The sequence below is a fragment of the Lontra canadensis genome, unplaced genomic scaffold (assembly GCF_010015895.1).
Source record: "Lontra canadensis isolate GAN:19392208 unplaced genomic scaffold, GSC_riverotter_1.0 scaffold50, whole genome shotgun sequence".
In the NCBI taxonomy this organism is placed as follows: Eukaryota; Metazoa; Chordata; class Mammalia; order Carnivora; family Mustelidae; genus Lontra; species Lontra canadensis.
The window spans coordinates 263,713-283,681 of record NW_022631044.1 but is presented as its reverse complement, the minus strand read 5'-3'; the positions used below and the strand labels follow the sequence as shown (position 1 = coordinate 283,681).

The following is a 19,969-nucleotide window of genomic DNA, read 5'->3' as shown; positions in this document are numbered from 1 at the left end:
CTCTTGTAAACAGCTTATATAGTTGGATCTCATGTTTTTTGTTTTTTTTTTTTTTTTTTAATCCAGACTGACAGTCTTTGCCTTTTAATGTGACTGTTAATCAACTCATGTTCAATGTCATTATTAAGATTGGATATATATTTACTGGGTTACTTTTTGTTTTCCATGTTTCTTGGTTTTTTTTTTTTTTTGTTATGCTCCTCCCTGCTTTTTATTGGACTTAGTGAATGTTTTCTAGTGTCACATTTTAATTTTTAAAATTATTTTCTAGTTAATTTTTAAAGTTATATCCTAGGGGCACCTGGGTGGCTCAGTGGGTTAAGCCTCTGCCTTCAGGACAGGTCATGATCCTGGGGTCCTGGGATGAATCAGGCTCTCTGCTCAGCGGGGGGCCTGCATCCCCCCCCCTCCCCCTCTGCCTGCCTCTCTGCCTACTTGTGATCTCTCTCTTTCTGTCAAATAAATAAAATCTTAAAAAAATAAAGTTATATCCTAGTCATTGCTCTAGGGCTTACAGAATTTATCTTATTAGAATATATACCTGATTTATACTAACTTAATTATAGTGTAATACAGAAACTCCTATATGGTTCTATTCTCTTTTGTGTGTGCTATTACTGGTATATGTATTATACCTATATGTGTTACAAACATGCAAGAATACATTATTATTGTTACATTATTAAACTTACTTTTATAATTTTTTGTATTTTTACGGAGCTGAGAGAAGTAAGGAGAGCAAGTATTTAGAGTTTATTATATCAGTCTTCTGATTTACCATTTTTTATTCTCTTTATTTGTTCCTGTGGATTTGTTACCATCCAGTCTTTTCCTTACTCCACTCCAGCTTTGCTCCCATTTGCCTCCTTTTGATTTTCATTGTCAAATATGTTACATTTCTATATGTGATAGCTCTACTAATATAGTTAAATACATATTGTTTTGTGTAAAATTGCTTTTAAAATCAGTTAAGAGAAGAAAGGAAATGAAATATGTAAATATGCTGTCTTTTTGTAATTACCTACATAATTATCTTTACTAGCACTGCTTTGTTTTGTTTTGTAAATTCAAATTACTGTCTGGTGTCACTTGCTTTCAGCCTGAAGAATTCGTTTAGTATTTCTTGTGTGATTGTTCTGCTACCAACAGATTCTCTCAGTTTTTATATACCTGGTTTTTATATGTTTTTATATGTTTTTATTTCATCCTTTTGGAAGTTTTGTTGAATTTATGTTTGGTTGATAATTTTTTTTTTTTTTTAAGATTTGATTTATTTATTTGACAGAGAGATCACAAGTAGACAGACAGGCGGGGGTGGGGGGAGGCAAGCTCCCTGCTGAGCAGAGAGCCCGATGCGGGGCTTGATCCCAGGACCCTGAGATCATGACCTGGAGCTGAAGGCAGAGGCTTAACCCTGAGCCACCTAGGCAACCCTGATAATCTTTTTTGTTTTAGCACTCTGAATATATCTTTCCATGGTCTTCTGGCCTTTATTGTTTCTGATGAGAAATCAACTATTGATCTTATTAACATTCCCTTGTATTGATTTGTTTTCTCCTGCTGCTTTCAAGATACTCAGTCTTTCAACATTTTGATTATGATGTTGTGTGGATCTATGTGTTTATCCTACACCGAGTTCATTGAGCTTCTCAGATGTGTAAATTATCTTTCCATTTATTTGAGTCTTTTTCCACTTCTTTCATCAATGTCTCATACAGATCTTTCACCCCCTTGTTAAATTTATTCTTAGCGGTTTTTTTTAAATGTAATTGTAAATGGGATTGTGTTCTTGACTTTTCTAATAGTTCTTTATTAGTGTATAAAAGCATAACTGATTTTTGTATGTTAATTTTGTATCCTGCGACTTTACCAAATTTATTAGTTCTGACAGTTTTTTGGTGGAGTCTTTAGGAGTTTCCATATGTAATACCATGTCATCTGTAAACAGAGACAGTTTTACTTCTTCCTTGTCTATTTGGATGCTTTTCTCCCCACTCCCCCCCCTTTTCTTGCCTGATTGCTCTGGCTAGGATTTCCAATACTATGTTGAATAAAAATGGTGAGGGTGGGAACCCTTATCTTGTTCCTGATCTTAGAGGAAAAGCTTTCACCTTTTCACTGTTGAGGGTAATGTTAGCTGTGGGCTTTTTATATATGGGCTTCGTAATATTGAGGTATGTTCCCTCAACACCCCCTTTATTGAGAGTTTTTATTGTGAATGAATGTTGAGTTTTGTCAGTTGCTTTTTCTACATCCACTGAACTGATCACATGATTGTTATCCTTCGTTGTTAATACTGGTGTATCATATTGATTGATGTGCAGATACTGAGCTGTCCTTGCATTCCTGGAATAAAGCCCACTTAATAATGTTATATGATTTTTTTAAAGTATTGTTGAATTCAGTCTGCTAATATTTTGTTGAGGATTTTTGTATCTCTGTTCATTAGGGGCATTGACTTATAATTTTACTTCTTTGTAATTTCCTTGTTTGGTTTTGGTATTAGAGTAATGCTGGCTTTATAAAATGAGTTTGGAAGTGTTCCCTTTTATTTTTTTAAAGAATTTGAGGTATTTTGGTGTAAATTATTTGAATATTCAGTAGAATATTCAGTAGTGAAGCCATCCGGTTCTAGAGTTTGATTTGTTAGGACACTTTTTTTTTTTTTAAAGATTTTATTTATTTATTTATCTGACACAGATCACAAGTAGGCAGAGAGAGAGGAGGAAGCAGGCTCCCTGCTGAGCAGCGAGCCCGATGTGGGTCTCGATCCCAGGACCCTGGGATCATGACCCGAGCCAAAGGCAGAGGCTTTAACCCACTGAGCCACCCAGGCACCCCTGTTGGGACACTTTTGATTACTGATTCAATCTCCTTACTAGTAATTGGTCTAATCAATTTCCTATTTCTTCATGATTCAGTCCTGTAGGTTATATGTTTCTTCTAGATTGTAAAATTTGTTGATGTAAAATTATTTGTAGAAAGTCTTTTATGATCTTTTATATTTCTGTGATATCAGTTGTAATATTTCCTTTTCCATTTTTGTATTTTATTATTTGTGTCCTCTCTGGGTTTCTTTGGGTGGCGGTGGTGGTGATTTTAGCTAACGATTTGTCAGTTTATTTATCTTTTAAAAGAATCAGATCTTTGTTTCATTGATCTTTTTTCTTTTCTATTGTCCTTTTAGTTTCTCCTTCATTTGTTTTTGCTCTGGTTTATGTTTTCTTCCTTCTGCTGGCTTTGGGCTTTGTTCTCTTTCTGGTTCTTTAAGATGTAAAGTTAGGTTGTTTATTTGAGATCCTCTTATTTCTTGATATAGGCATTTATCATTATGGACTTCCCTCTTAGAACTGCTATAACTGTACCCCATAAGTTTTGGTATTTCCATTTTCATTTTTTCAGGTGTTTTTTTTTTTTTAATTAAAATATAATGTATTATTAGCATCAGGGGTACAGGTCTGTGAGTCGCCAGGTTTACACACTTCACAGCACTCACCAGAGCACATACCCTCCCCAATGTCCATAACCCCAAAGGTATTTTTGATTTCTCTTTTGATTTCCTCTGTGAGCCATTTGTTGTTCACTTTGTTAATCTGTTTTGCTTTATTAATTTCTTGAGTCTTTTTTTCTCACTTTCCATAACTTTCCATAACTTCTATTCCTTTTCAAGTTACTGTGCAGATTACATTCATCCCTTCTCCTTTAGTTTTCCTGAAGAGTTAATACTTGATAATGTACTTCCTTACCTTATAATTCACTCCTCAACCCATTTAATTCTATATTTAGTTACTTTTTTGAAGCTCATCATTGAGTTTAGAATAGCAGAAACTAATAATTCAGTGAAAAGAGCTCAGAATTTGGAGTTAGAATTAAAAGATTAAAGTACCTGTTTTTGTCTTTTACTGTAGAACTCTGGAGAAGTTGTATTTCTTTACCAATCAAAATGTAGTCTGAGGACCAAAAGTATGGGACATCACTAGGGATTTTGTTAGAAATTCAAAATTTCAGATCCCACTCTAGACCTAATTTTTTAAAAAACTTATTTATTTATTTGACAGATAGAGATCACAAGTAGACAGAGAGGCAGGCAGAGAGAGAGAGGAAGGGAAGCAGGCTCCCAGCTGAGCAGAGAGCCCGATGCAGGGCTCCATCCCAGGACCCTGGGATCATGACCTGAGCTGAAGTCAGAGGCTTTAACCCACTGAGCCCACCAAGGCGCCCCCACCGTAGAACTATTGAATCAGAATCTGCAAGTTAGTAAGATCTCCATATTGAGAAGCAATCTTATATTTTCATCTTTGAAACTTAATTTCTTTATGTGCAAAGTGCTGAAGGTCCCCAGCTTAGGATGCTTTGACGTAGGATTTTCATCTTTATCATGTGCATTCAGTAGAAACCATACTCCAATTTATGAATTTTGCTATTTTCTTAGGCTAGCCATATGTGGTATGATATTCTTTTGTGATGTTGGGTAGCAGCCGTGAGCCACAGCTCCCAGTCAGCCACATGATTATAATGGTAAAAACCTGATACACTTAACAACCATTCTCTACCCATACAGCCATTCTGTTTTTTGCTTTTAGTACAGTATTCAGTAACAAGATACTTAACATTTTATTATCAAATAGTCTTTGTGTTAGGTAATTTTGCCCAATTTTTGGCTAGTGTAAATGTTCTGAGCATGTTTAAGTTAGGTGAGGCTAAGCTGTGATATTTCATATGTGAGATTATTATATGTATTTTTGACTTACATGGTTTCATCTTAAGATGGGCTTATCAGGTTGTAACTCCATTGTAAGTTGAGGAAGAGTTGTATAGATAATACTTGTATATATCAACCATTTTGCCATCATCTAACATCCCATATGTTTTATCAATTTTTGTCTGCTTCCTACTATTAGAATGTAAGCTTTGTAAGGCAGAATTAGAGTGTAAACTTTGTCTGTTTGTTTATTGCCCTATTTCCTATATCTAGAACTGTGACTGGCACATAGTAAACATTAATTATTTTTTGAATGAACAAATGGATGAATGCATATCTTGTCAAATCTTATCATTTCTATTGCAGTCATTTACTTCCCACTGACATTTAGATTTAGAAGTACTGGATTAGACAGTACAAATACAGAAATTTCTGTTGTTGTAGAAAGTTCTGTTAGATAATACTACTTAGGCTTTTGCATTCTGTTCCCACTCATCTTGAATCTGTATTTCTGCAGTATAGGTCAGTTCCAATTTATCAACTCCTCATGCCATTTAGAGTTAAGTTCAGAATCTTTAGTGTAATCTTTACACACTTTATAGTTTCATACAGTTAATAAACATATCTTTCTGAAGGCTCATTTACTAGAAGAATCATTTAAAACCCACTGCTTGCATAGCATCCATCTGGGCCATATTGCACTGCCATTGTAAGACTCAAGGGATAGGGGAACCCATGAAAATAAGTTGAAGATCCTTTGCTATGCCATGGAATGAAGTATTTTGTCTCTGATTGAGGAGTCGCATATCTTTTAATGGCATACATGGCCCAATAACAGGCTAACTTATTAGGTTGTAACTAGGGTGAAATTAAAGTCCAGACTGGATAGCATTTTCCCATCACGTTAAAATTCTTTAAAAATCCGGGGCGCCTGGGTGGCTCAGTGGGTTAAAGCCTCTGCCTTGGGCTCAGGTCATGATCTCAGGGTCCTGGGATCGAGCCCCTCTTCGGGCTCTCTGCTCAGCAGGGACCCTGCTTCCTCCCCTCTCTCTCTGCCTGCCTCGCTGCCTACTTGTGATCTCTTTGTCTGTCAAATACATAAATAAAATCTTTTAAAAAAAATTCTTTAAAAATCCCAATTTTAATAAAGATCCACCTATCATATCAAATGGATATGCTGCTATTTTTAAACATTACTCTATTGTTGAATATTTAAATTATGTCTACATTAGTTTGCTGTTGTAAATGGCTTTATAATTAATATCTTTGTAAATATTTGTCTCCTTTGATGACTTTTCTTAGGATTCTTTACTAGAAGTGTAAAGGTCAAAGGAAGGAAAGCTTTTTTTTTTCTTTTATGCATAAAAGAAATATTTCTTAATTAAAAACATATTAGTATTAATAAGTCTCTTTTTATAGGAGATACTTCTAAAGGAGGCATACCTGAAGTTACTCATTCCAACTCGAAACCAGGCATCACTGCTACTGCTGGAGATTCAGATACTGGATCTCTTTTATCCTTCTTCCCCAAGGACTTTCCTCAGTTGGCTTTAAGGTCTCCTCAAGAGAATACTGTTGGTCAGCATACTGATACACTCAACCAGCAGGCACCAGTAGATAGTAAGATAAGTGAAGAGATTCTAAAACTTTCAGCTGTTAGTGAACTAGCTGACCAGAAGACTGGGATATCAACAGTACCCTCTAGTTCCTACTCACAAAGAGGGAAGCCCAATATTTTCTACCCACAAGCCTTACCAGACAGTCATCTAACTGAAGAGGCTCTAAAAGTTTTGGCTGTTCCTGGTCCTGCTGTGCAGAAGGGTGGCATACCTACAGTCCTTCCAAGCTCCTACTCACATGGAGAGAAGCATAATGTCTTCTACCAACAGGCCCCGCCAGACAGTCATCTAACTGAGGAGGCTCTGAAAGTTTTGGGTGTTCTTCATCCTTCTGACCAGAAGACTGGCATACCTGCTGTCCTTCCAAGTTCCTACTCACGTAGAGAGAAGCATAATATCTTCTACCAGCAGGCACCGCCAGACAATCATCTCACTAAAGAGACTGTAAAAGTTTCGGGTGTTTCTGGTTCTCCTGTCCAGAAGAGTGGCATACCTACTGTCCTTCCAAGTCCTTACTCACGTGGAGAGAAACATAGTATTTTCCACCCTCAGGCCTTGCCAGACAGTCATCTAACTGAAGAGACTCTGAAAATTTCAGCTGTTCCCGTATCTGCTGACCAGGGGACTGAAAAGACGATAGTTCCTTCTAGTTCCTATTCACGAAGAGAGAAGCACATTATTTTCTCCCAGCAACAGTTGTCAGATGGTCATCTAACTAAACAGGTTCTGAAAGTTTCATTTGTTCCTCGGCCAGCTGATCAAAACACTGGGATACCTACATTATCTTCACATTCCTACCCACTTGGAGAGAGGCCCGATATCTTTTACCAACAGGTCTTGCCAGATAGTCATTTAATTGAACAGACTCAGAAAATTGTGGCTCTTTCTGAACCAGCTGACCAGAAGACTAGGATACCCTCTACTTCTTACTCACACAGAGAGAGGCCCCCTATTTTCTATCAACAGACATTGCCAGAAAGTCATCTAACTGAACAGGCTCTGAAATTTTCTGCTTCTGGATCCACTGAGCAGAAGATTGGGATACCAACCTCTACTTTACTCTCACGTAGAGACAAGTCCAGTATTTTCTACAAACAGGAGTTGCCAGATAGTCATCTAATTGAACAGGCTCAGAAAGTTCCATCTGTTCCCGGACCAGCTGACCAGGATACTGGGATACCAGTAGTGCCCTCTAGGCCCTACTCTCTTGGCGAAAAGCCCAATGTTTTCTATCAGCAGGTATTACCAGATAGTTCTCTAACTGAAGAGGCTCTGAAAGCTTCATCTGCTCCTAGGCCAGGTGACCAGAAGACTGGGATACCAGCAGTATCCTGTAGTTCCTACTCACATAGAGAGAAGCCTGGTATTTTCTACCAAAAGGTCTTACCAAGCAGTCATCAATCTGAAGAGGCTCTGAAAGTTTCAGTTGCTTCTGAACCAGCTGAAAAAAATAGTGGGTTACTATCAGAAGCTTCTAATTTCTACTCACATAGAGAGAAGCACAATATTTTCTACGAACAGGAGTTGACAGACAGTTCTCTAACTGAACAGGCTCAGAAAGTTTCACCTGTTCCTGAACCTACTGACCAGAAGACCAAGATATCAACAATAACTTCTTCTTACTCGGATGTAGAAAAGCCCTTTATTTTCTACCCACAGAGCTTGCCAGACAGTCATCTGCCTGAAGAAGCTCTAAAAGTTACAGGTGTTTCTGAACCCACTGACCAGAAGACTGGAATACCAGTAGTTCCCTCTCCTTCCTCCTCAGGTACAGAGAAACCCATTATTTTCTACCCTCAGGGCTTGACAGATACTCATTGCACTGAAGAGGCTCTGAAAGCTTCAGCCATATCTGTATCAGCTGACTGGAAGTCTGGAAAATCAACAGTATCCTCTACTTCCTACTCATCTAAGGAGAAGCCCATTTTTTCCCCTCAGGCCTTGCCAGGCAGCCAGTTACTTGAAGAGGCTCTGAATATTTCAGCTATTTCTGGATCAGCTGACCAGAAGACTGGGTTGCCATTAGAACCTTCTAGTTCCTGCCCACCTAGAGAGAAGCCCATTACTTTATACCCACAGGACTTGACAGACAGCCAAGTGTCTCAGGAGGCTCTGAATATTTCAGCTGTTCCTGGATCAACTGACCAGAAGACTGGGTTGCCATCGGAACCTTCTAGTTCTGACTCACCTAGAGAGAAGCCCATTACTTTATACCCACAGGACTTGACAGACGGCCAGTTACCTCAAGAGGTTCTGAAAGTTTTAACTGTTCCTGGACCAACTGACCAGAAGACTGGGTTGACACCAGAACCTTCTAGTTCCTACTCACCTCGGGAGAAGCCCGTTATTTTTTCCCTTCAGGCCTTGCCTGGCAGTCAGTTACTTGAAGAGGCTCTGAAAGTTTCAGTTGTTCTTGGACCAGCTGACCAGAAGACCGGGTTGCCATCAGAACCTTCTAGTTCCTACTCGGCTAAAGAGAAGCCCATTATTTTCTACCCACAGGGCTTGACAGATGGCCAGGTACCTCAGGAGGCTCTGAAAGTTTCATCTGTTCTTGGACCAACTGACCAGAAGCCTGGGTTGACACCAGAATCTTCTAGTTCCTACTCACCACAAGAGAAGCCCATTATTTTTTCCTCTCAGGCCTTGCTTGGCAGTCAGTTACTTGAAGAAGCTCTGAAAATTTCAGCTATTCCTGGACCAGCTGACCAGAAGACTGGGTTGCCATCGGAACCTTCTAGTTCCTACTCGGCTAGAGAGAAGCCCATTATTTTCTACCCACAGGGCTTGATAGATGGCCAGGTACCTCAGGAGACTCTGAAGGTTTCAGCTATTCCTGGACCAGCTGACCAGAAGACTGGGTTGACACCAGAACCTTCTAGTTCCTACTCCCCGTGGGAGAAGCCCATTATTTTCTACCCAGAGGGCTTGACAGACTGTCTGGTATCTCAGGAGGCTCTGAAAGTTTCAGCTGTTCCTGGACCAACTGACCAAAAGATTGGGTTGCCATCAGAACCTCCCAGTTCCTATTCACCTCGGGAGAAGCCCATTATTTTCTATCCACAGGGCTTGACAGATGGCCAGGTGCCTCAGGAGGCTCTGAAAGTTTCAGCTATTCCTGGACCAGCTGGTCAGAAGACTGGGTTGCCATCAGAACCTTCCAGTTCCTATTCACCACGGGAGAAGCCCATTATTTTCTACCCAGAGGGCTTGGCAGACAGTCAGGTATCCCAGGAGGCTCTGAAAGTTTTAGCTATTCCTGGACCAGCTGACCAAAAGACTGGGTTGCCATCAGAACCTTCCAGTTCCTACTCATGTAGGGAAAAGCCCATTATTTTCTACCCCCAGGGCTTAACACACAGTCCGATATCTCAGGAGCCTATGAAAGTTTCAGCGATTCCTGGACCAGCTGACCAGAAGACTGGGTTGCCATCGGAACCTTCCAGTTCCTACTCTTATAGAGAGAAGCCCATTATTTTCTACCCTCAGGGCTTGGCAGATAGTCAGTTACCTCAGGAGGTTCTGAAAGTTTCAGCTGTTCCAGGACCACCTGACCAGAAGACTGGGTTGCCATCAGTACCTTCCAGTTCCCACTCATATAGAGAGAAGCCCATTATTTTCTACTCACAAGGCTTGACAGATAGTCGGGTGTCTCAGGAGGCTCTGAAAGTTTCAGCTATTCCTGGACTTGTTGACCAGAAGATTGGGTTGCCATCAGAACCTTCTAGTTCCTACTCACCTAGAGAGAAGCCCATCATTTTCTACCCACAGGGCTTGACAGATGGTCAGGTACCTCAGGAGGCTCTGAAAGTTTCAGCTGTTCCTGGACCAGCTGACCAGAAGACTGGGTTAACAGCAGAACCTTCTAGTTCCTACTCAAACAGAGAGAAGTCTAATATTTTTTACCAGCAGGAGTTATCAGGCAGTCATCTAACTGAAGAGACTCTGAAAGTTTCAGCTGTTTCTGGAACAAGTGATCAAAAGACTGGGATACCAACGGTACCTTCAAGTTCCTACTCACTTGGAGAGAAGCCCATTATTTTCTATCAGCAGGCCTTATTGGATAGACCTCTCACTGAAGAGGCTCTGAATGTTTCACCATCTCCTGGACCAGCTGATCAGGAGACTGGGATACCAACAGTATCTTCTGTTTCTTACTCTCATAGAGAGAAGCCCAATATTTTGTACCAACAACCCTTGTCAGACGATCAGCTGGCTGTAGAAGCTCTGAAAATTTCAGCTGTTTCTGGACCAGGTGATCAGAAGACCAGAAAACCAACAGTTACCTCGGCTTCTTATTCACATAGAGAGAAGCCCATCATTTATCAGCAAGAGTTTCCAGATATTACTGAAGCATCTTTAAATGTTTTCAGGGTGCCCGGACTAGGTGACCAGAAGACTGGAATACCAGTAGTAACCTCTACTCCTTACTCACATAGAGAGAAGCCCATCATTTCTTACCAGCAGGAGTTGCCAGATCCTAATGAAGGTACTGTAAAAATTTTAGGGGCTCCTGGGTCTGCTGACCAGAAGACTGGGATACGATTTGGGTCCTCTGCTTCCTATTCACATAGAGAGAGCCCCATCTTTTCTTACCAGAGGGAGTCGCCAGGTGTTACTGAAGAAGCTCTAAAAGTTTCAGCTGTTTCTGGACCAGGTGACCAGAAGACTGGGATACATATAATTCCCTCTAGTTCCTACTCATATAGAGAGAAGGATGGTATTTTTAAACAGCAGGAGTTACCAGCTGTTACTGAAGAAGCTTTAAAAATTTTTGCTCTTCCTGGACCTGCTGATCAGAAGACTGAGATACCAATAGGACCTTCTAGCTCTTGCTCACATAAAGAGAAACTCAAGCTTTCACCTGTGACTTTACCAGATGACCAAAACACTGAGTTACTAACAGCTCCCCTTAGTTCCTACTCACAAGGAGAAAAGCCCAAAATTTCAACTGTGATTGGACCAGATAACCACACAACTCCATTACTGACAGTTTTTCGTAATTCCTATTCTCAGAGAGTAAAGCCCAGTATTTTCTTTCAACAAGAACTGCCAGATAGACATTGTAGTGAGGATATTTTGAAAATTTCACCTATCTCTGAACCAACTGATGTGAACTCTGGGATATCAATACCTCTTTCTAGTTCCTATTCCCACAGAGAGAAATCTAATATTTTCTACCCACAGGAATTGCCAGACAAACATCTAGCTGAAAATGCACTGAAGGTTTCAACAATTCCTGTACTAGCTGACCAGAAAAGTCTGTCACCAACAGTTCCTTCTAGTTCCTTTTCACACAGACAGAAACCAAATATATTCTATCAACAGAATTTTCCAGATAGACATGTAACGCAAGATGCTCTGATGTTCTCAGGGGGTGTTGGGCAAGTTGATCAGATTACTGGGTTATCAACAGTTACCCCTGGAACTTATTCACATAGTGAGAAGCAAAAACTTGTTTCAGACCATGTTCAAATGCTAATAGATAATTTGGATTCTTCAAACTCCAGTGTTATCTCAAACAATATGCCTTTAAGTTCTCAGACTGATGGTAGAGTTGTAATAAGTAAACCAGAATCTTCAGGTTTTGAAGATGTTGGGTCTGAGGAAATTCAAGATACAAGCAGTGGTTCCAAAACGCTTAGAGAGATTCGGACCCTTTTAATGGAGGCAGAAAATATAGCACTGAAACGATGCAATTTTTCTGCTCCCCTTGTTCCTTTCAGAGATGTTAATGATATTTCATTTATACAATCTAAGAAGGTGGTTTGCTTCAAAGAACCCCTCACAGCTGATGAACCTAATGGTGATTTGCCTCAGAGTCTGCCATTTACAGAGGAAAGCCCAAGCAACAAGTGCATACAGAAGGATATTAGCACCCAGGCAAATCTGAAATGCCAGAGAGGCATTGAGAATTGGGAGTTCATTAGTTCAACTACCGTTAGAAGTCCTCTACGGGAAGCAGAAAGCAAAGCCAGAGTGGCAGTAGATGAAACCCTTCGGCAATATAGAGCAGCCAAATCTGTAATGAGATCTGAGCCTGAAGGGTATAGTGGAACCATTGGGAATAAAATTATTATACCTATGATGACTATCATTAAAAGTGATTCAAGTAGTGATGCCAGCTCCTGCTCGTGGGACAGTAATTCATTGGAGTCCGTTTCTGATGTTCTTCTAAACCTCTTGCCATATGCTTCACCCAAGACAAGCGTTACAGATAGTAGAGAGGAAGAAGGTGTGCTGGAGAGTGATGATGCTGGTGGTAGCAGTGTAGATTCACTGGCTGCACATGTCAGAAACCTTCTGAAATGTGAATCGTCATTGAATCATGCTAAACAAATACTCCGAAATGCAGAAGAAGAGGAATGTCGAGTACGAGCACGAGGTAGGAACTGATAATTTGTTATAAAGGGAGGTTAAGCTTATAAACATCATACTTTAACTTATTTAAAGTTAAGTATTTGTGGAGTCTGAATTTATATTCTTGTAGGACTATTCGAATGATTACATTTTCCACCATAATCCAGAGTAAGTCCATTTAACCAATAGTGTAACTAAGTCACAGTATTAATAGTGCTAGTTTGAGTTTAGGGTCTTAGATAGTTTCTAAAGCCTGAAGGAGAGTAAGAAGATAGCTTGGGTTTTCAGATTCCTGAAGTTCTTCTGTTTTCTTAATTCTGTATCTCAAACAGTATTCTATTCTATTACAGTATTCAATTTTGGAGGCAGAAAAAAAAAGAAAACAGTTTGCTCTGTTCTAAATCAAACTGTATCATAAAACTATATGCACATTTCTCCTTTTCTAATAAAATTCTTAGAGCGTATTTTAGACATTAGAAAAAACAAGTATTTCACACTAAAACTTGGGTTGGAGCTTTGAAAGAGGATATTTACCAATCCCGTTAGTCTCTAATAGTAGAATGCCATTAAAAAGGTTTTTTTAAGACAAAATAAGGAATATATTTAGAGAGTAACTTACAACTAATAGTTCAGGCCTCCCTGATTTGTTTATAAGTTTTCCCTTGAGATAAACTACCTATGCTGTTCCTTTTATCACTTACATATATTCTGACTCCAGAAAACTTAAGTATCAGCTCTCATGGAAGCAACAGTAACTGTAGCAGGACCTAATAGGGCAGGGAAAGGGACCATCCTGATTGGAAGGAAGATTAAGATAAAAATAATTGAAAATCATGGTTAAAGTGGCTGCTTTGGAGAAATATCTGTAGAATGTGGCTTTTTAAAAATCACAGTTTTCAGTGAAATGATTGCTCTTAAGAACTTACAATTGTTCGTAATATAATTGAGAACACATTTTGCTAAGTGTTGTGGTAGCATTTAGCTGGATATATTGATGGTTTTCTGTGCTCTTGTAATCACTGAAAATTATCATTTTTGCATTGCATTATCTCAAGTGTTTTTATATTTTCTTTTCAGCCTGGAATCTGAAATTTAATTTGGCTCATGAATGTGGCTACTCCATTTCAGAATTAAATGAAGATGACAGGAGAAAAGTAGAAGAGATCAAAGCAAAGTTGTTTGCTCATGAGAGAACAACTGACTTGTCCAAGGTATAAAAGAAATCTAGAAATGAAGAGAGAAAATGTGAAAGAAAGGGCGATATAGAGTTGGTTATCTCTTACTTGGGCATTGATGACATGGGCTGAGTCATTAATAGTCTTTGGATAAAGTGTTAAAAGTCTTATTTCTTCAAAATTAATATTTAAGTATTAGGTTCAGTAGTTTTTGATTACTTCCAAACTCATCTATTGAAAAAAGAAATTATCTCCTTAGGAAAATAAGAATAAATTTGCCTTATCATTTGTATTTTCTCCTTAAGGTGATAACTTGGGGTACAGATGAAGTCCAGCCATATTCAGATATATATTATCTACTTAAGAACATAGAGCTATAATAGCTTATGTTTAAATGATTTTCTTTTTAATAGTATTTATTTTGCTTCAGTTGTGAACTATTTGATGCATAGTAAAGAAAATATATATGAAACATATAAAGAATAAAGAAAATAAAAATAATTCCTATATATATTGGCCCACAAATTTGAAAAATGGAATGTTACCAAATACCATTGAAGTCCTTTATGTCTTTATCCCGACATGTACTATTTTCTCTTGCTGTTCAGTATAGTTTTAATTTCTTTAATAGATGGAATTACATGGTATATATATTCTGAGAATTACATTTTTCACACAGACTTGGGTTTTTGAGATTCCTCTGTGTCAATGTGTGTAGTTTTAGTTTATTCATTTTAGTACTGTAAGTATTCTAGTGTAAGACTATATCATAGTTTGTTCTCTTGTGGATACGGCATTTGGTCTGCTTTCATGAATAGTAATGGGGTACAGTAATACCTGTCTTACAGGGTTTTGATGTGGGTTATATGAGATAATGCTTAGTGGAATATGTGGTATCTAGTTCTCAATAATTGGCAATTATTATCATTACTATTAATACTATAAAATTGATAATGCATAGACTTTATGGCCTAATTCATAGAAAATTTAGAGAGCATAGAAAATTTTTTGTCAGTGATACAGCATAATTATTTGGCTTATCTCTTTTGGAAAAGTTTTTTAAAAGTATAAATTAGATTGGATTTTAGATTTATATATATATTTGAAATCATCACCATCATCCCATTTCCAGAAACTCTTTTCATCTAACAAGAGTGAAACTTTGTACTTGTTAAATAATTTCTCTCCATTCTACCCTCCTGCTAGCCCCTGGCAAGCACCATTCTGTCTTTATGATTTTTTTTTTAAAGATTTTATTTATTTATTTGACAGAGAGAGATCACAAGTAGACAGAGAGGCAGGCAGAGAGAGAGAGGGAAGCAGGCTCCCCACTGAGCAGAGAGCCCGATGTGGGACTCGATCCCAGGACCCTGAGATCATGACCTGAGCCGAAGGCAGCGGCTTAACCCACTGAGCCACCCAGGCGCCCCTCTTTATGATTTTTTTAAAGATTTATTTATTTATTTGGCACACAGAGAGAGCAAGCACAAGCAGGGGGAGCAGCAGAAGGAGAGGGAGAAGCAGGCTCCTCACTGAGCAGGACCCCACTGTGGGATTCGATCCCAGGACTCTGGGATCATGACCTTAGCTGAAGATAGATGTTTATCTGACTGAGCCACCCAGGCACCCCTATGATTTTTTTTTAAAGATTTTTTAAAAAAATGTATTTATTTTAGAAAGCACAAGTGGGGTGACGGATATTAGCACTTGATGAACAGGGAGCCTGACTTGGTGCTCCATCCTGCGACTCTGGGACTGTGACCTGAGCTGAAGGCAAACACTTAACAGACTGAGCCACCCAGGCACCCTTGATTTTAATTAAGTACCTCATATAAGTAGAATCATAACAGTATTTGCTTTTTGTGATGAGTGTATGTCATTTAGCGTAATGTCCTCAAGTTCATCCATGTTGTACCTTATGTCAGAATTTCCTTAAGGTGGGTCTCTTAGAGATAGCATATAGTTAAATAATGTTTTTTTTTTGTTTTTTTTTTTTTTTGTTGTTGTTTTTTTTGTGATTCTGCCAATCCCTGATGTTTTGATTGAGTTTGATCCATTTAAAGTAATTACTGATAAGATATGACCCAGTTCTGTCATTTTGCTATTTGTTTTCTATGTCAAGGAACTGATTTTTACGGTCAGGTACAACTCCAAACCACAAGTTTATTTACCTTACTGCCCTTTTGTCCACAGACGTGCAGAGGACAACAAATTACATTTTGTAGGCTCCTAAAGACACCCTGTTACATTGCTTGTTGGCATTAACTACTCAGATCAAACTATGATAACAAAATTCACTTTGTATGTATAGATTTACTGTCTGTTCTTAGCAGGATGCTCCCTCCTTTCTTTTCACTTTTATGTTTGGTAACCTCTGAAGACAGGAAAATTTTGAAGTCAGGAATTTATATCATCTTGGTGTATGGATCAGTATCTCTTAAGTTTATAAAGAAAATCATAAAAAAAACCTAAGAGGAAAAATAAAACAAGCCAAACTAAGAAAATAGTAAGAAAGAAATTATAAAATCAAACGGATCAACTAATGTACTAGAAAACAGGAAAATAATAGAATTGAACATTACCACTTAGAGTTCAGGCTTAGAAAAATTCCACATCAATAGGCAGCCTCTAACTAGAAGATTACAAGAAAATAATTCGATGTTATAAATTAAGAGGAGTATGCTAATCATACCATTGAGAAGTTTTAAAGTCATAAGAAAATATAATATATACCTCTTTTTAAAATTAGATTTAAAATTCTCATGAATTGGCTGATTTTCTAGGAAGATGTTTATAAATCTTAAATAGATTAGATGTGAACAAGATAGAAAAGTCTTTGTCTCTCAGATTTATCTTCCAAGAAAAGTAGCTGACTTGTTAGGAAATGGTATGGAGTATTTCCTAGGTGTGATATTAGTAGTGTGGTTTTATGACAGGTGAGTGTCCCTATTCTTAGCAGATGTGGTGGTGAACTATTTAGGATTGAAGTGTCATTTACCAGTGTTTGTATAGAACTGATAGGGGGAAATGTTCAGTTGTTGAATCATGGCAGAATGAATTCCACTGTTTATTTTAATACTGTATCAACTTTTTTAAAAAAAGACTTTATTTTTTAGAGCTGTTTAAAGTTCACAACAAGGGGTGCCTGGGTGACTCAGTTGGTTAAGCATCTGCCTTCAGCTCAGATTATGATCCCAGGGGCCTAGAATTAGCCCCACATCGAGCTTCTTGCTCATAGGGGAACCTGCTTCTCCCTCTGCCTCTTGTCTGCTGTTCCCCCTGCTTGTGCTTTCTTTCTTGCTCTCTGTGTCAAATAAATAAATAAAATCTTTAAAAAAATTAAATTTCCCAGCAGAATTGAGAGAAAAATAGGGAGATTTTCCATAGACCCCTTGCCCTACACATGCACTTCCACTGGCATTGTCAGCATCCCTCCCCAGAGTAGTATGTTTGCTACAATTGATGAACCTACATTGATACATCGTAATAACCCAAAGTCCTTGGTTTACATTAGGGATCACTCCTGGTGTTATATAGTTTATGGGTTTGGACAAATGTGTAATGAATGACATGTATCCATCACTATATCATACAGAGTATTTTCACCACCTTAATTTTGCCTCTTCCCACTGCAACTGCTGATCTTTCTGCTTTCTCTATACTTTTAATACGTCACATAGTTGGACTAAAACAGAATTTAGCCTCTTCAATTGGCCTCTCTGGATTATTAATATGCATTTAAGTTTCCTCCATGACTTTCCATAGCTTGCTAGCTCATTTCTTTTTAGCACTGAGTAATGTTCCATTGTCTTAATGTGCCACAGAGTTTGTTTCATCTACTGAGGAATATCTTGGTGGCTTCCAAGTTTTGGCAGTTATGAATAAAGCTGCTATAAACATCCTTATTCAGTTCTTTCATGTGGAAATCAGACATTTTAGCTCCTTTGGTTAATTATCAGGGAGTGCAAATGCTAGATTATATGGCAAGAGTCTTATGTTTAGTTTTGTAAGAAACTACCAAGCTGTTTATAACTTTGTATGTCAGCTATCCTTCAGTTAAAAACATACACATACGCGCGCGCGCGCACACACACACACACACACACACACACACACACACTTAAATGGGGGAGAGAAAAAAAGAAACCAAAATTGTCTTACAAAGTGGCTGTTCCATTTTTTTATTTCTACCCTCCAGTGATTCAGAGTTCCTGTTGCCAGCATTTGGTATTGTCAGTGTTTTGGATTTGGGCCATTGTTGTAGGTGCGGAGTGAATCTTGTTTTGTTTTATTTTTTAAATTTTTAATTATAGATTTTATTTACTTATTTGAGAGAGAGAGTGCATAAGCAGGGGGAGGGAGAAGAACAAAGAGACTTGTACTGTGTGTGGAGCCTGAAGTGGGGCTTATCTCATGACCCTGAGTTCATAACCCTGAGATCATACCTGAGCCAAAACCAAGAGTAGGATGCTCAACTGACTGAGCCACCCAGGTGGTTAGGAGTTTCATTTTCATTTTCATTTCTCTGATGACATATGATGTGGAACATCCTTTCATATGCTTCTTTTCCAGCTGTATGTCTTCTTTGGTAAATTATCTGTTAATGTCTTTGGCCCATTTCTAAATTGGGTTGATTTCTTACTGATTCTTTAGAGTTCTTTGTATATCTTAGATAACAGCCCTTTATCAGACACGTCTTTTGCAAATATTTTCTTCCAATATGTGCCTTGTCTTTTCATTCTTGACATTGTACGTCGCAGAAGTTTTTAATTATAGTGAGTTCGTCTTATCAATTACTCTTTCAAGGATTGTACCTTTGATATTATATCTAAAAAGTAATCACTGTATCCAAGGTCATTGAGGTTTTCTCCTTTGTTATATCCTAGGGTTTGCATTTTACACTTGGGTCTATGATCCATTTTGAGTTAATTTTTGTGAGGAGTTTTAAATCAGTGTCTAGATTCATTTTTTGCCTGTGAATGCTCAGTTCCAACATCATTTGTGGAAAAGACTATCTTTGTCGCTTTGTCAAAGATCAGTAGATTATATTTACATGGATCTGTTTCTGGGTTTTGTTCTGTTCTTTGATCTGTTTGTCTATGCTTTGACCAGTACCACACTGTCTTAATTACTATAGCTTAATTGTAAGTCTTTTAGTGTCAGGCCTCCAGCTTCGTTGTTCTTTAGTAGAATGTTGGGTATTCTGAGTTTTTAACTTTCCCAGATAAACTTTGGAAGCAGTATGTCAGTATCCAAAAAATAACTTGCTGGGATTATGATTAGCATTGCAATGACTCTATATAGGTCAAGTTAAGAGGAACAATGTCAAGTTGGGAGGTCTTGACAATATTGAATCTTTCTATCCATAAACATGGAATATCTCCATTTATTTATTCTTTGACTTCATTTATCAGGATTTTACAGTTTTCTTCATAGAGAGCTTTTAGGATATTTTGTTAGGTTTAATGTAAGCATTCCATTTTTGGGAATGCTAGTATAAATGGTATTATGTTTTTTATTTTGAGCTCCAGTTATTCATTGCTGGTATATAGGAAAACAGTTGACTTTTGTATATTAACCTTGTATCCTGCCTTTTGCTATAATCACTCATTAGTTCCAGGAGTTAGTTGATTCTTGTAGATTTTCTACATAGATGATCAGATCATCTACAAACAAAGGCAGTTTTATTTCTTCCTTCTCAATCTGTATACCTTTTATTTCCTTTAGTTGTTTATGGCATTAGCTAGGAATTCCATTTCGATGTTGGAAAGGAGTGGTGAGATGGGATATCGTTAACTTGTTCCTGGTCTTTGTGGGAAAGCTTCTAGTTCTTACCATAAAGTAAGAGGTTAGCTGTAGGTTTTCTGCCAATACTCTTTATCATGTTGAGGAAGTTTCTTTCTATTCCTTATTTACTGATAGTTTTTATCACAAATACGTGTTGGATTTTGTCAAATTCTTTTTCTACATCTATTGATACAAGGGTCATTTTTCTTTTTTTAGCCTGTTGATATGATCATATTAATTGATTTTTGAATGATAAGTCCACCTTGGTCATGGTGTATAATTATTTTAATACTTTTTGTATTTGATTTGGTAATATTTTATTGAGG

At 37.9% G+C, this 19,969-nt stretch overlaps 1 protein-coding gene across 7 annotated transcripts in view; it reads left to right on the top strand.

The window, feature by feature from the left end:
• Nucleotides 1-19,969, top strand: part of ALMS1 (ALMS1 centrosome and basal body associated protein) — a 206,604-nt gene that overhangs the window by 48,304 nt on the left and 138,331 nt on the right. For all 7 annotated transcript variants that reach the window (XM_032873632.1, XM_032873630.1, XM_032873631.1 and 4 more), the window contains 3 exons: nucleotides 6,122-8,071; nucleotides 8,213-12,706; nucleotides 13,759-13,892. In XM_032873632.1, coding sequence (XP_032729523.1) covers nucleotides 6,122-8,071; nucleotides 8,213-12,706; nucleotides 13,759-13,892 — 6,578 coding nt within the window. The remainder of the gene's footprint in view (nucleotides 1-6,121; nucleotides 8,072-8,212; nucleotides 12,707-13,758; nucleotides 13,893-19,969) is intronic.